Below are 17,233 nucleotides of genomic sequence, written 5' to 3'. Positions count from 1 at the left end.
CTGAATAGGAACAAAACGTTGTTGAGGTGACTCTCAGCTCGTTCTCTGTTTGTCGCTCCGATGGATAGAGAAACGTTGCTAATTGTGTTGTATTTACATGATGTAAAAGGCAGGAGCCGTGAATGAGAATGTCAGTAAAGCTGGACAATTAAAAGGCTTGTGTAAAGGGTCCTCATTAAGTGGCTGATGGTCTGTGTTAGGCTCTGTGAGCACCCTTATGAACCCCCCACAGAAATGATGAATGACAAACCAGTCATGTTTCATAATAGTTTGTTATGACCCCCCCCCCCCCCCCTTCTCCCTCTAACATCACCGCTGAGATTATAAGTAGCCATCAATTTATGTTTTGCAATAGTTTATATATAGATGTTTGTCAGGAGAGGATGGCAGTTCGAGTACAGCTTGTAATTGTTGTTGTCATGATTGAAGGACGTAAAATGAAGCTTTTCTCTGTCTTGTCTGGTCTACTGTCTGTCTGTGTGATGATAAAGATGGGAAGTGAGGAGGCTTTACACGCCCTGTACACTTTGTACATCAGCTGTCTGGTTTAGACTGGCAGGCCTCTTGTCCTGTCTGACAGATTTGAGAATAGACTATTTCTCTGGATACTTTGAACTTCATCGGGGTCAGACGTCGACTCATAGTTTGTCGACATTGCTTTATATCCCAGGTAGGTTATGGGCTTTTTAACTCCATCAACAACACTTGATTTGCCCGAGGAATGGAATGGACCTGGTTCCTTAATAAACCAACTGCCACAGCTCTTGGAAAATAAAAGCTGATTATAGAAATGTGAAAACACGGAGCATCATAAAACTCATTATACATTTCTCTATTTGTGTCTGCCCTCTATTCTTTCTTAGCTCCATTTCTACTATCTTTCTTAATTGGATTTCCTTCTTTACTACAGTAGCTCATGAGCACTTACTGTTTCATGTGAGGGATTTAGGCCCATTTCAAATCATTTCAAACTGACAGTAGTTTAGGCTGCATAGTCATAGGATTTTAATCCTCTGTTTCCATCTATCGCTTAGCACTGTAGTTGCATCAACTCGACAATAGCTCTCCTTTTTCTGAAGAAGGATGTTTTCTTAATTAATATTTCTGCAATGATCGTTTGTTATGAATGGCGCTCATGCAAATATGTTTTCTCAAGGGTTGAGACGATAGTTTACATAAAGGAGAACTGCAGTGCACACCCATAGCTAGGTCTCAGGGAAGTCAGAACAGTACTTATTATGAAGATTGGCAGCAATTTTTACACGGTCTCTCCAAGAGCTGAAAAAGCTATTGTAGTACCAGTAAATAACAAATGTAACAAATGTATGATTATTAGATATTGTGTTTGTTAGAGAAAGAAGGAAACTAGGTCACTATGTATCCTCAGTCGGTGATCGGTATGAACCCAGGTACGTAGAGCTACCTACTTTCCCAGCTCCCAGATGCTCTGTTTTCAAATCACTATCCCAGATATCAGCACGATTGACTCCTGATCTCAGGTACTATACTTGGTAATCCTCTCAGAGCCTTTAGGACTGTCTCCAGACCTGTTGTTCTGTCTCAGCCTAAACCCCAGCGTCGCTGGAGAGCTGTGGTAGGTCTGTTCTCCCGCCAGCCAACCTCAATCTTGGCCTAAGGACATGGCAAACAAGAGCCAAGGCCACAATAATTAAGCAGGGGATGTGATTAGAGATCCTGTGGCATGCTGTCATACATTTTTTCATTTGTGGAAATTGATGCAGATGATCTTGACTCTCTATTTTCCAAAAAGGGTATCTCGTTTACCCAGGCATTGTTACAAAAAAAGGAGATGTTGTTTTGTTCCAGACTGAAAATGAATACTGTAATTTTGGGGAATAGTTTTCCTTATAGTGTTGGTACGGATGTGATAAGTGGAGGGTAATTTGCAGGCAAATGACCGGATACAATCTATACCAGTAAATACTATGTTTAGAGAAATGTTTTCTTGTGAAAAGCAGCTGGACATATTTGGGGACTCGATACAAGCCTCATGCAGTTGTTAAATGTAGATGGAAGCAAGACTCCTGACACAGATACTGTCAGCTAATCATTTTGTCACACTTTAATTGGATAGTCCAGATTTTCCATCTCTAGATGCTCTACAGATGGGCATACTAACTGCTTGCTGAGGTTGCGGTTGGGTTGAGGTTTAGAAAAAGGATTAGGGTAAGGGTTAAGGTAAGGGCCAGGGTTAGGATAAGGGCTGCATTTAAGGTTAGGAGAAGGGTTACGGTTAAGGTTAGAGCCAGGGTTAGGGTTAGTAGATAGTTGAAATGTTACTAATAGCCTGTAGAGCATCTAGAGATGGACTATGCAAATAAAGTGTCACCAGTCATTTTATTTCAAATCTGTGCTTGTGTGTGAGTCAGAAGATGTGATTACACAATGTTCAAAATAGGCCAGTGACAATGACTCAGTCTAAGCTAACACCCCCACATTAAACCGGGGGGGTCTATACTAAGCTTGGAAATGATACAATACACAAGGGAGACATGTTAGTTGTGACGTTTTTGTGTGCATGCAGGAGCTATTCATTTTTCTTTCATAATACAAGGTTTTAGAAGACAATTACGATTAGGCAACTGGTACAGCAGGTGACCAGATCTGTGTGTGTGTGATGGCGTTTTTGCCAGCATGCACAGCAGCTGCCCTGCTTCCTGAAAGGGAGATGTAAAATGTCCATCTCCATCAGAGGAACAGGGATAGAAACTGGCAAACAGCCTTTTCAATAGACTGAAAAGAGAGGCCTCGGGCTTGATGTTGAGATGGATGGCGTCATAACGCACTGTGGTTGGCGTCAATGCTTTCTTGTAGATGGTCTCCCCAGCTGGACCCCGCCTGTACCCGTAGTATACAGTTGAAGTCTGAAGTTTACATACACCTTAGCAAAATACATTTAAACTCAGTTTTTCACAATTCCTGACATTTAATCTTAGTAAAAATTCCCAGGTCAGTTAGGATCACCACTTTAATTTAAGAATGTGAAATTTCAAAATAATAGTAGAGAGAATGATTTATTTCAGCTTTTATTTCTTTCATCACATTTCCAGTGGGTCAGAAGTTTACATACACTCAATTAGTATTTGGTAGCATTGCCTTTAAATTGTTTAACTTGGGTCAAATGTTTCGGGTAGCCTTCCACAAGCTTCCCACAATAAGTTGTGAATTTTGGCCCATTCCTCCTGACAGAGCTTGTGTAGCTGAGTCAGGTTTGTAGGCCTCCTTGCTCGCACACGCTTTTTCAGTTCTGCCCACAAATTTTCTATAGGATTGAGGTCAGGACTTTGTGATGGCCACTCCAATAACTTGACTTTGCTGTCCTTAAGCCATTTTGCCACAACTTTGGCAGTATGCTTGGGGTCATTGTCCATTTGGAAGACTCGTTTGCGACCAAGCTTTAACTTCCTGACTGATATCGTGAGATGTTGCTTCAATATATCCACATACTGTCACGCCCTGACTTTAGTTATGTTAGTTTTCTTTATTTTTTGGTTAAGTCAGGGTGTGACAAGGGTGTTTTGTTTAGTTTTTGTATTGTCTAGGGTTTTTGTCTTGTCTAGGGGTTTTGTTGATCTATGGGGATTTGGTATGGTCTAGGGGATTGTAGGTTGATGGTGGCCTGAATTGGTTCCCAATCAGAGACAGCTGTTTCTCGTTGTCTCTGATTGGGGAGCCTATTTAGGTTGCCATTTTCCATGTTGGTTTTGTGGGTAGTTGTTTTCTGTTTTGTGTTGTTGTAACAGTCCTGACCTATTTATGTTAGTTTTTATGTGTTTTTGGTCAGGGCATGTGTTTTGGGTGGGCAGTCTATGTTACCTGTTTCTATGTTGGTTTCGGTTTGCCTGGTATGGCTCTTGATTAGAGGCAGGTGGTTTGCATTTTCCTCTAATCAAGAGTCATATTTAGGTAGGGCATTATCACTGTGTGTTGGTGGGTGATTGTCTCCTGTGATGTCTATCGTGTTGTCGATGTTTTTTCACATATGGAGCTGTTTGGCTGTTCGTTCGTTTTGATGTCCGTTCCTGTTCGTGAGTTTACGTTTGTCCATGTAAGTTTATGTTCAGGTTCCGTTGTACGTCGTTTTCTTATTTTGTAGTTTGTTAAAGTGTTTTTGTTTCGTGACCATCGTAATTAATAATAAAGATGGCATATTTCCCAGACTCCGCATTTTGGTCAGAAGATCCTTCTCTCCTCACCTCATCTGAGGATGAGGAAAGCGACAGCTATTACAGAATCACCCACCAAAATACAGAGACCAAGCGGTATGGGAAAAATGCTCGACGGAGCAACAAGGACTTTTGGACTTGGGAGGAGATCCTGTCTGGTAGAGGACCCTGGGCGCAAACTGGGGAATATCGCTGCTCTCGTGAGAAGAGTGAGGCAGTCACAGCCCAGGAGCGCTGGTATGAGGAGGCAGCTAGGAGACGTGGATGGAAGCCGGAGAATCAAGCTCGTAACCGGAATTATGAGGGGACTCGTCTTGCACGGAAGCCCGAAAAGCCCGTGAGTAACTCCCAAAAATTTCTTGGGGGGGGGGCTAAAGGGTAGTGGGCTAAGGGCAGGTAGGAGACCTGCGCCCACTTCCCAGGCTAACCGTGGAGAGCGGGAGTACGGGCAGACACCGTGTTACGCAGTAGAGAGCACGGTGTCTCCTGTACGTGTGCATAGCCCAGTGCGGGTTATTCCACCTCCCCGCACTGGTAGGGCTAGATTGGGCATTGAGCCAGGTGTCATGAGGCCGGCTCAACGCGTCTGGTCTCCAGTGCGTCTCCTCGGGCCGGCATACATGGCACCTGCCTTACGCATGGTTTCCCCGGTTCGCCTGCATAGCCCAGTGCGGGCTATTCCACCTCGCCGCACTGGCAGGGCGACCGGGAGCATTCAACCAGGTAAGGTTGGGCAGGCTCAATGCTCAAGAGAGCCAGTACGCCTGCACGGTCCGGTATTTCCGGCGCCACCTCCCCGCCCCAGCCTAGTACCTACAGTGCCTATATTACGCACTAGGCTACCAGTGCATTTCCAGAGCCCTGTTCCTCCTCCACGCACTCTCCCTATAGTGCGTGTATCCAGTTCGGTGCCTCCAGTTCCGGCCCCACGCACTAAGCCACCTGTGCGTCTCCCAAGTCCTGTACACACTGTCACTTCTCCCCGTACTAGTCCTGAGGTGCGTGCCCTCAGCCAGGTGCCACCAGTGCCGGTACCACGCACCAGGTATAGAGTACGCTTTGAGAGTTCAGTGTGCCCTGTCTCTGCTCCCCGCACTAGTAGGAAGGTGCTTATCATTAGCACGGTGCCTCCAGTTCCGGCACCACGCACCAGGTCTACAGTGCGCCATATCCGGCCAGAGCCATCCGTCTCCCCAGCGCCATCTGAGCCATCCGTCTCCCCAGCGCCATCTGAGCCATCCGTCTCCCCAGCGCCATCTGAGCCATCTGTCTCCTCAGCGCCATCTGAGCCATCCGTCTCCCCAGCGCCATCTGAGCCATCCGTCTGCCAGGAGCCTGCAAAGCCGCCCGTCTGCCATGAGCCTGCAAAGCCGCCCGTCTGCCATGAGCCTACAGAGCCGTCAGCCAGACAGGAGCCGCTAGAGCCATCAGCCAGACAGGAGCCGCTAGAGCCGTCAGCCAGACAGGATCTGCCAGAGCCGCCAACCAGACAGGATCTGCCAGAGCCGCCAACCAGACAGGATCTGCCAGAGCCGCCAACCAGACAGGATCTGCCAGAGCCGCCAACCAGACAGGATCTGCTAGAGCCGCTAACCAGACAGGATCTGCCAGAGCCGCCAGCGAGCCATGAGCAGCCAGAGCCGCCAGCGAGCCATGAGCAGCCAGAGCCGTCAGTGAGCCATGAGCAGCCAGAGCCGTCAGTGAGCCATGAGCAGCCAGAGCCGTCAGTGAGCCATGAGCAGCCAGAGCCGTCAGTGAGCCATGAGCAGCCAGAGCCGTCAGAGCGCCATGAGCGTCGTGAGCCGTCAGCCTGCCATGAGCGTCGAGAGCCGTCAGCCTGCCATGAGCGTCGAGAGCCGTCAGCCTGCCATGAGCGTCGAGAGCCGTCAGCCTGCCATGAGCGTCGAGAGCCGTCAGCCTGCCATGAGCGTCGAGAGCCGTCAGCCTGCCATGAGCGTAGAGAGCCGTCAGCCTGCCATGAGCATAGAGAGCCGTCAGTCTGCCATGAGCGTCGAGAGCCGTCAGCCAGCATGGACCTGCCAGAGCCGTCCAAACAGGACCTGCCAGAGTCCTTCAGCCGGGATCTGCCCCTTGTCCCGGTGTTGCCCCTTGTCCCGGTGCTGCCCCTTGTCCCGGTGCTGCCCCTTGTCCCGGTGCTGCCCCTTGTCCCGGTGCTGCCCCTTGTCCCGGTGCTGCCCCTTGTCCCGGTGCTGCCCCTTGTCCCGGTGCTGCCCTTGTCCCGGTGCTGCCCCTTGTCCCGGTGCTGCCCCTTATTCCAGTGATGGTCCTTATCCTGGTGCTGCCCCTTGTCCCGGTGCTACCCCTTGTCCCGGTGCTGCCCCTTGTTCCGGTGCTAGCTGATTATTTAGGGGAAGGTAATGTTTGGGTGGTCAGTGGTAGGGGTAGACAGAAGAGGGGAGTGACTATGGTGGTATGGGGACAGCGTCCGGAACCGGAACCACCACCGTGGTCAACTGCCCACCCGGACCCTCCCCTGGACTTTGTGCTGGTGCGCCCGGCGTTCGCACCTTGGGGGGGGGGTACTGTAACAGTCCTGACCTATTTATGTTAGTTTTTATGTGTTTTTGGTCAGGGCATGTGTTTTGGGTGGGCAGTCTATGTTACCTGTTTCTATGTTGGTTTCGGTTTGCCTGGTATGGCTCTTGATTAGAGGCAGGTGGTTTGCATTTTCCTCTAATCAAGAGTCATATTTAGGTAGGGCATTATCACTGTGTGTTGGTGGGTGATTGTCTCCTGTGATGTCTATCGTGTTGTCGATGTTTTTTCACATATGGAGCTGTTTGGCTGTTCGTTCGTTTTGATGTCCGTTCCTGTTCGTGAGTTTACGTTTGTCCATGTAAGTTTATGTTCAGGTTCCGTTGTACGTCGTTTTCTTATTTTGTAGTTTGTTAAAGTGTTTTTGTTTCGTGACCATCGTAATTAATAATAAAGATGGCATATTTCCCAGACTCCGCATTTTGGTCAGAAGATCCTTCTCTCCTCACCTCATCTGAGGATGAGGAAAGCGACAGCTATTACAGTTGTTGCACCTTACAGGACAGTTTCAATTTCCGTTTATTCACTTTGTTATTTTGTATTTAGTGTTCAGTTTTCAATAAAGCATGAACATTTCCCAAGCTGCGTTTTGGTCCGGTCCTTCCTGTTCATCAGACGAAGAAGATCGTTACACATACTTTTCCTTCCTCGTGATGCCATCTATTTTGAGAAGTACACCAGTTCCTCCTGCAGCAAAGCACCCCCACAACATGATGCTGCCATCCCCGTGCTTCACGGTTGGGATGGTGTTCTTCGGCTTGCAAGCCGCCCCCTTTTTCCTCCAAACATAAGGATGGTTATTATGGCCAACAGTTCTATTTTTGTTTCATCAGACCCGAGGACATTTCTCCGAAAAGTACGATCTTTGTCCCATGTGTAGTTGTAAACCGAAGTTTTTTTTTTTATGGCGGTTTTGGAGCAGTGGCTTCTTCCTTGCTGAGCGGCCTTTCAGGTTATGTCGATATAGGACTCGTTTTACTGTGGATATAGATACTTTTGTACCTGCTTTCTCCAGCATCTTCACAAGGTCCTTTGCTGTTGTTCTGGGATTGATTTGCACCAAAGTACATTCATCTCTAGGAAACAGAACGCGTCTCCTTCCTGAGCAGTATGACGGCTGCGTGGTCCCATGGTGTTTATACTTGCGTACTACTGTTTGTACAGATGAACGTGGTTCCTTCAGGCGATTGGAAATTGCTCCCAAGGATGAACCAGACTTGTGGAAGTCTACAATTATTTTTCTGAGGTCTGGGCTGATTTCTTTTCGTTTTCCCATGATGTCAAGCAACGAGGCACTGAGTTTGAAGGTAGGCCTTGAAATACATCCACAGGTACACCTCCAATTGACTCAAATGATGCCAATTAGCCTATCAGATGCTTCTAAAGCCATGACCTAATTTTCTGGAATTTTCCAAGCTGTTTAAAGGCACAATCAACTTAGTGTATGTCAACTTCTGACCCACTAGAATTGTGATACAGTGAATTATAAGTGAAATAATCTGTCTGTAAACAATTGTTGGAAAAATGACTTGTGTCATGCACAAACTAGATGTCCTAAATGACTTGCCAAAACTATAGTTTGTTAACAAGAAATTTGCGGAGTGGTTGAAAAATGACTTTTAATGACTCCAACCTAAGTGTATGTAAACTTCCGACTTCAACTGTAAGTGAAGGTAGAGGTTGTGGTGCTAGGGGCAGGAGGATCAAGAGACGAGGGGAGCCCCATCCCATTGGATGTGTCATGACATTGCCTGTTTGGGTACATAAAGCCCCATCCCCCTATCCCTGCCACTCCCTGCCTCCCCCTTTCCTCCTTCAACCCATGCTGTGGCCAGAGAGACGTCGTAAATTCCTGAGAATCTCCTCATGGACACACAGTATAGCAGAGGGTAAAACTTTCATAGAGAACAAAGGGATTACTTCCACCTCACAGAACTTGAGGTACGAACAGATTTCATTTCCGGAAAAAGTATAAAAGATCGGTGAAGATTCCAGCTATTAACTGGTCCGTTTGTCACAACTTGGGAAACTCATGAGAGACTGTGTGGCTACATTACCATACTACTGTTTATATAATAGCCTCAGATATGAGGTTTACATCTAATTGCTGTATAAGATGAATGAGTGAGTATGATACTGTTTGTATAATGGTGTAATATGATTTTGGACTGTTTAATGAAGAAAAATCCAATCCCTTTTGATTTGAACTAAATCCGAGGACCCGCGCCTGAGCCCAGTTGGGTCAGACATCCTGGGACAGCCCTTTCTGCAATCCTAATAAAAACCCAACTCTGAGAAATTATCACTAGACTATGTTTCTTCTCCATTAGGAGGGGAACGAAGGTTGTGTACCATTGCTGAATCTTTTAACCATACCACGTGGTTAAACTCTTAGACTATACCGACAGAATAAGAACAAGTCTTTGATATTGACTACTAGTCTGCAGCTAGAAATTCGGTATCATTGAACGTGAAGAACGACAACCGCCGAAACATCCACTCGATAACGAAACGAATGAATGTCACTCTGAACTATCTCCTCTAACCAAGACAGAGAGAGAGAAAGACGGACGAAACTCTCCAACAGAAACAAACTTTTCTCCAGCGATCAAGACGACACACTGAGCGTAAATATATATATATATTGATTGCAATTGTTCCCGAATGAGTGAGCGTTCATGTGTAAAGGATTAGCATGTCAATTGTTATAATTATGAACTCTGTAGTGACTTCTTAGTCGACCCCCAATTTTCTCTTTGTCTAACAAGCCGTCATGCCGGTTCAGCCCACTAGGGCATATTTATCCTATCATTTCATGTAACCATTTTAAGTTTGTTTGTTTGTTTATGCATTTCTGTGAATTACTTAGTTAGTAATAAATAAATGATTTAAGACAATTGATGTATGGATGACTCATAGTGAAGACTGGGTTCGTGCAGATAACCAACAATTTACGACGTTTGGAATGAGACTAACGTGAGGTAAAAATAAATAAATCATTAATCAGAAGACTATTGATCAGATATGAAAATATCTGAAAGGTTATATTGGGAAATTATAACTTTGTCATCTGAACACTTTCCCTGGTGCCCCAACTTCCTAGTTAATTAGTTACGTTATTATTTAGTTGATCGCGTAATAACTAATTACAGAGAATCTTTGATAAAAACTAAGTCTTCAATTACATGACAGTAAAGACACGACAGATGATATTACCACCTGTAGAGGAGACCAGAGCTGGCAGCTGGAAGCGTCACACAGTGTAGTCTGGGCAATAAAGAGCCTCCTCTCCCCTGAGACACACAGCCACTGACTCACACAGGACAGAGTAAAGAAGGGAGACTTCAAGTCTTCTTCACAAAGGCCTGTGTTGAGGGTGCATGGTAATGAGAGAAACCTCAGCACACACTGTCACAGCACCACAATAGCACCAAAATAGCACCACAATAGCACACCCATTCATGCGTAAATGCATACATGCAGATTGATACTGTATAGTGCAATCTTTTTCTTTTCTTTTTCTTTTCTCCCCAATTTGCGATCTTGTCTCAACGCTGCAACTCCCCAACGGGTTCGGGAGGCGAAGGTCGAGTCATGCGCCCTCTACGAAACATGACCCGCGAAACCGCGCTCCTTAACACCCTCCCGCTTAACCCGTAAGCCAGCTGCACCAATGTGTCGGAGGAAACACCGTTCAACTGACGACCCAAGTCAGCCTGCAGGCGCCCCGGCCCGCCACAAGGAGTCGCTAGAGCGCGATGAGCCAAGTAAAGCCCCCCCGGCCAAACCCTCCCCTAACCCAGACGACGCTGAGCCAAATGTGCGCCGCACTATGGGACTCCCGGTCACAGCTGGTTGTGACACAGCCTGGGACTGCTGCACCACTCGGGAGTATCGTGCAGTCTTTTAATTAAAATGTTGGCCATACACGTAAACACACACAAGTCACTCTGGCCGGCTGTAAGTCACTCTGGATAAGAACATCTGTTAAATTACATTATTTGTTCTTTTTTGGCCTACAGTCACATCCCGTAATACGCATGGAATGGTATTTTTTATTTTATTTCACCTTCATTCACCTGTATTAAGAAATGCATTATCACACTTCAGTGACCTCTGACAGAGAGTGAACAATAGCAGAGTGAAGTGTGTTCCTCTCACGGGGGATTGGAGAGGAGGGAAGTGGGAGAGGAGACTGGAAGTTACAGAGAGGCTCTGTAGGAGTGGCAGGAAATCCATTCAGGTTCTTTAGGATTTAACTCTCCCTCTGTGTGTGTGTGACTTTGCGTGGACATGTTTGTGTGTGTGTATGCGCATACACTGTGTGTGTGTATTTGAGACAGAGAGAGAGACAGAGAGAGAGAGGGGACAAATACCCAAATTGAGACTGCATGCAGAATTCTGAAAAAATATCCTCCATGTACAATGTAAAACACCAAATAATGCATGCAGAGCAGAATTAGGCCGATATCCGCTTATGACAAAATCCGGAAAAGAGCTGTTAAATTCTACAACCACCTGGAAGGAAGTGATTCACAAACCTTCCATAACAAAGCCATCACCTACTGGGAGATGAACCTGGAGAAGAGTCCCCTAAGCAAGCTGGTCCTGGGGCTCTGTTCACAAACACAAACAGACCCCACAGAGCCCCAGGACAGCAACACAATTAGACCCAACCAAATCATGAAAAAACGAAAAGATAATTACTTGACACATTGGAAAGAATTAACAAAAAAACTGAGTAAACTAGAATGCTATTTGGCCTTAAACAGAGAGTACACAGTGGCAGAATACCTGACCACTGTGACTGACCCAAACTTAAGGAAAGCTTTGACTATGTACAGACTCAGTTAGCATAGCCTTGCTATTGAGGAAGAGAAGACAGGCTATGTGCACACCGCCCACAAAATGAGGGGGAAACTGAGCTGCACTTCCTACCCTCCTGCCAAATGGATGACCATATTAGAGACACATATTTACCTCAGATTACACAGATCCACAAATAATTTGAAGACAGACCCAATTTTGATAAACTCCCATATCTACTCAGTGAAATACCACAGTGTGCCATCATAGCAGCAAGATTTGTGACCTGTTCCCACAAGAAAAGGGCAACCAGTGAAGAAAAAACACCATTGTAAATACAACCCATATTTCTGTTTATTTATTTTCCCTTTCGTACCTTAACTTAACTATTTGCACATCGTTACAACACTGTATATAGACATGATATGACATTTGAAATGTCTTTATTCTTTTGGAACTTCTGTGAGTGTAATGTTTACTGTTTTTGTTCATTTCACTTTTGTTTATTATCTACTTCACTTGCTTTAGCAATGTTAACATATGTTTCCCATGCCAATAAAGCCCTTGAATTGAATTGAGAGAGAGAGAGAGAGAGAGAGAGAGAGAGAGAGAGAGAGAGAGAGAGAGAGAGAGAGAGATGTAGAGAGAGGGGGAGAGGGAGAGAGAGAGAAATGACTGTGTATGTTTCCCTGCAGAGTGTTGACTGGAACACTGTAACAGGCAAGCAGGCAGACGGCCCCATACTCTGTTCCTGCGGCATGTGTTCCAATAAATGGCCTGCTGCATTCACTCCCAACTCCAAACTGCAGTCCGGAGAGTGAGAGAAAGAGATTAGAGAGAGAAAGAGATTAGAGAGAGAAAGAGATTAGAGAGAGAGAGAGGGGAATAAAAACAGCAGTGAAACCAGACACGCAGTTCTCATTTGGGGAATGTCATGTTGGAGGGGTAGTGGAGGAAAGGATGAGGATAATTAAAGATGGTGGCTAACTGTTCTGTTTGGTTCTGTGGCCCTGCCTGCAGTCTGGATACAGTATGGAGTTTATAGAGCAACAACAACCACACACACAGTGGCGTGTACTCACACAAACATACAGAGACAGACACAGAAGTGTACTATGCGCACACACAGGCAAACAGAAACACACGCATGCATGCACAAACACACACACTCTTCCGCAAACACACACACTGGCACGTGCACACACACACACACACACATCTACACCTACACTACAGTGAGTAAACCCATACACATGTCACCTCCATTTCCCATTCAACAGTAAAAGCTGCTCTCCTTGGCTCTGCTTCCTCAGCCGAAGGGTGTTAATAGCTTTAGTTGAGGCTGGGTGTGCATACAGATGCCTATGTCCAGGAAGGTCAGCCCACAAAATGACAGCCATCCTCCAGGGGGAGAAAAGAGCCTTTCTCCTGGGCTGGAGGTCCTGCAGGGGACACAGCCCCGTTCCCACACTGCCTGGCCTACACTGTCTGGTTTGTTGACCGCTTCCCAAACACCATCACCACACACTCTTCCTCCCTCAGTCTGTTGTTTCTCACCATCCTTCTTTTATTATCTTTCCCTTTTTTCTCCCTCTTTTCCTCTTTCTCTTACGACTGATTTCCCCCCACTTGTCTCTCTTTCTCGCTCCCTCCCTTCTCCCTTTTCTATCCCTCTCTTTCCTTCTCACTCTATCTTTCCAATGTTGGTCTCTGTCTTTCATCCCTCATTGCTTTTTTTCTTTCCCTGTTTATTTGGGTGGGCCAGTGAATGGTGATGTACTGTGTGAATAGTCTGGTGGGCCCGAATCAGGGCTCAGATTCCCATGCTGGAGAGAACAATGCTGGGCTGTGATGTGAATAGTCACGCAGTGCTGGAGGTGCAGGCAGAGAGGCAGGCGTTGTGTCAGGGCCAGGCCAGGGGATGTGAGAGCAGAGAGGCTGGGAGCAGAGCAAGGCCAGGCAGACTGCGGTGGAGGCTCCAGGGCTGCGTTGCACCACTGAACGAGCAGGCTGTGATGTCATGGGAACCGCTAGGTTCACTAATGAACACAAACGCAATCAGGACTGTTCTTTCTCTCCTGAGGTTTTCTCTGACGTGAGGAGAGTATCAGGATACGGTTGACCACATTTATCTCATGTGTAGAGTACGGTCTTGTGGGACATTTTGGTCACAATGATTATTGTTTTTTAAGTTGCTGTGGGCAATGTAGTAATATTGGTAAACTTGTCCAATGATCATCATAGAATCAACGAGACATCCTCTCTGTGTTTGAATTGTCCCTTGGTCCGCTACCTTACAATCCCTTTCAATATTTACCAAGATTCTGTGATGCTAACCCTCATCCATGATCCTCTCTGTTTATTTACCAGAATGCCATGGTGTCGTTCAAGGAGCTGTGTGGTCTGACGCCGGCGGCCAACATGAAGCAGTGTATCCTGACCGTGTCCACGTGGCTGATGAACAGCGAGCGAGCGCTCAGGGTGACCGTGGACCTGAGTCAAGCCTACCCCACCATGGAGGCCCAAGGGCCCGTCCCCGAGCTGCTCCGCAAGGTCCTCAACGCCTACGACATGGTACGCTAGAGCGGCACCACATAGGCATAACATACACTACAGAGCTACCGTTCTGTTGCGGTCGATGTTGTATTCAGAGAGATACGCAGCGTTCATTTACGGTTAATAGGAGTGTGAACGTTATTCACTAAAAAGGTGCTATGAAGTGAAAACGCATCACAACCTGGTAAGGTAACATGCTACAACACCCTTGTGCACTAAACAGTCGTAAGAGTCTGTTGCGCACCATGCCTTCAAATAATAATATCAGTGTAGGAAAATGTTATAAATTGTTAGCACATTATGACACAGCAAGGAAACATGCCACAGATGACCTCCACCACAGGGAGTGAACAAACCATTTACTATAGCTACTGCAGCGCTGTGATAAGCGCTAACTCATCCCGGAGCAGTTCACCCTGCTGCGCTTCCGCACGGCATCCCATCATGCCCTGTGCCTCCCCAAGCCGTCACTCTCCATCCTGGCTGCTGTCTGGTCTGTGATAACAACCAGCTTATTCATTATTCACCAGGCACCTACTGGTACAGGCCAACACAGGGGTGGTTAAAGTCCCCCCAGCGCTCAGAGCAAATCAACACCCCACTATTCCACCCCCCTGATGGAGATTGGTTTGACCTGTTGAACTGGGTCATCAGAGAGCTGTTGTGGTGTTGTAGCTACATGACATTACTGTTCATATCCCAGTCACTCCTATTGCTGACACCTAGAGTGCAACGACATCATATAAGCTCCATAGCTGAGGCTCTAAATAGCTTTGTATTTTAATCAGCTTTCTCCCTGGGCATGCTTGTCTTTGAGTACCTCTTATGGCCCCGGTACATTACATTCACATGTGAAGGGCTTTAATGAAGAGCCTAAATGAAGGGCCTAAAAATAATTCCGCTGCTGTTCCATTGCAACATTCCTGTGCTCTCAGCCTCCCAGCGTCAGCTAGCAGAGTCCCGACAGCTGAGGAGATGAATCTACAGTGAGGCTGAGTGTGCCTGAGACAGAGGCTGCCTGTCCTGAGCACAGGGTCAGTCAGCTGAGTGTTACTGTGTGCTTCCAAAGATTAGTCCATTGGCACACGCCCCAATCTCAAGAACAGAGGCTCCAGTGTGTGTGTGTGTGTGTGTGTGTGTGTGTGTGTGTGTGTGTGTGTGTGTGTGTGTACCAGCCCTAGCCATTAACACATTCATGGTTGTACTCACGTGGGCTGGTTGGACGCAGGCGCCGTAACCTAGGAGTGAACTGAGCATCAGCAGATTCGAACTCTGTGGTCAGTGCCCCTGAGGCCAGGCCAGAGAGATCCAGCTCAGCCTGAGCCAATGGGAGCCAGCCCCCTGTCCTGTCTGCTGACCAATATGATCCCAGGGCCAGTGGCCCTGTACCAGCCCACACACAGTGGCCTGCTTCTTGTCTCTGTGCTCTGACTGCTGGGTCAGGCCAGCTGCTTCTCACTGTCCGTGGGAGGGAGAGGCTGTAAAAGCAGAAGGTTTTCAGTTCAGGTCACAGGGTTTGGGATTGGAACTGGGCTAAAGCTGTAAGGCTGGCTCAATGCTTCCAGGAACACAGGTAGGGGACCAAACGGGGGCTGCATCACAAAATGGCACTCCATTCCCTATGTAGTGACCTACTTTTGGCAAGAGCCCAATGGGCCCTGGTCAAAAGTAGTGCACTAAATATGGAACAAGGTGTCATTTAGGATGCAACCAGACTGTTCTCACCTCCTGTCCTCTACTGTATCACCACATGACTCTGTGTCTGTGTGTGTGTGTGTGTGTGTGTGTGTGTGTGTGTGTGTGTGTGTGTGTGTGTGTGTGTGTGTGTGTGTGTGTGTGTGTGTGTGTGTGTGTGTGTGTGTGTGTGTGTGTGTGTGTGTGCGTGTGTGCGTGTGCGTGTGTGTGCGTGTGTTTTGTCTGACTCTGTGTGTGTGGGGGGAGTGCATGTGTTTTGTCTGACTGTGTGTGTGTGTGGGTGTGTGGGTTTTGTCTGTCTCTATCTCCGTGGGTGTGATTCCCTGGTTCTGGGCATAGCAGAGGGAGAAAAAAGTTTATAAAGAACAAATGATCAAAGGACTTTGAGAAATGTTGACGTACCCTCTTTCTCTTCCATCGAATGTCTCTGAGAAGTATTTCCCTCGAGACTTTGTTATTCATTATTCCTATGGTATTCCCCCATGTTTGGCTATGCGTACATTCAATGATAATTCTGTTTTATTCTTTACTAAGAGGTAGTGTTTCCATTGTCCTGTTTAGCCTTGTCTACAGTAGGACTCATGACATAAGAAGTCCCCCTCCGACACAGGAATTGCTTGATACTGTACGACCTCACTTCCTTTTGCCTAATCTTATCCCCTGTTTATTTCTCTGTAGATGATTCAGACGAGCCGGACGCTGATTGAGTCAGCTGATGTGGTCTACTCCAAGCTTACACAAGCACAACGGGCAGGTAAGGCTTTGTAGTATTCACTTTACCAGTGACATAGCCTGGTAAAGTGCTGTCTCCTAAGGTCAGCAAGACAGCACAAACAGATCTTGGACCAGTCTATGCCACGGGTCAAGAGCTTCACCAAACCCAGACAAACATGGGCATAACACTGCCTGCCCTCACTCCCATCCCAAACTGGTCTCTGATCAGTCTTTCTATTACATTTTTTCACCAGGTAAATTGACTGAGAACACATTCTCATTTACAGCAATGACCTGAGGAATAGTTACAAGGGAGAGGAAGGGGGATGAATGAGCCAATTGGAAGCTGGGGATGATTAGGTGGACATGATGGTATGAAGGCCAGATGGGAATTTAGCCAGGACACCAGGGTTAACACCCCTACTCTTACGATAAGTGCCATGGGAGCTTTAGTGACTACAGAGAGTCAGGACACCCATTTTAAAAATCCCGTCTGAAAGACAGCCCCCTACACAAGACAATGAGATATTCTATAACACCACTTCCAGCAGCATCTGGTCTCTCATCCAGGGACCGACCAGGACCAACCCTGCTTAGCTTCAGAGACAAGCCAGCAGTGGAATGCAGGATGGAATGCTGCTGGCCCAGGAGATAGAAATACATGTGGGGATTTCATCATAGTCGCTGTCATCGCTATTGCTGTCGTCATCCAGTAATTT

At 46.9% G+C, this 17,233-nt stretch overlaps 1 protein-coding gene across 1 annotated transcript in view; it reads left to right on the top strand.

The window, feature by feature from the left end:
• Window positions 1-17,233, top strand: part of LOC129829656 (inactive phospholipase C-like protein 2) — a 93,154-nt gene that overhangs the window by 52,393 nt on the left and 23,528 nt on the right. The window contains exons 3-4 of the mRNA XM_055891498.1: window positions 13,920-14,123; window positions 16,479-16,554. Coding sequence (XP_055747473.1) covers window positions 13,920-14,123; window positions 16,479-16,554 — 280 coding nt within the window. The remainder of the gene's footprint in view (window positions 1-13,919; window positions 14,124-16,478; window positions 16,555-17,233) is intronic.

This window comes from Salvelinus fontinalis, chromosome 2 (assembly GCF_029448725.1).
Source record: "Salvelinus fontinalis isolate EN_2023a chromosome 2, ASM2944872v1, whole genome shotgun sequence".
Taxonomy (NCBI): domain Eukaryota; kingdom Metazoa; phylum Chordata; class Actinopteri; order Salmoniformes; family Salmonidae; genus Salvelinus; species Salvelinus fontinalis.
This window is presented reverse-complemented; position numbering and strand designations above follow the sequence as displayed.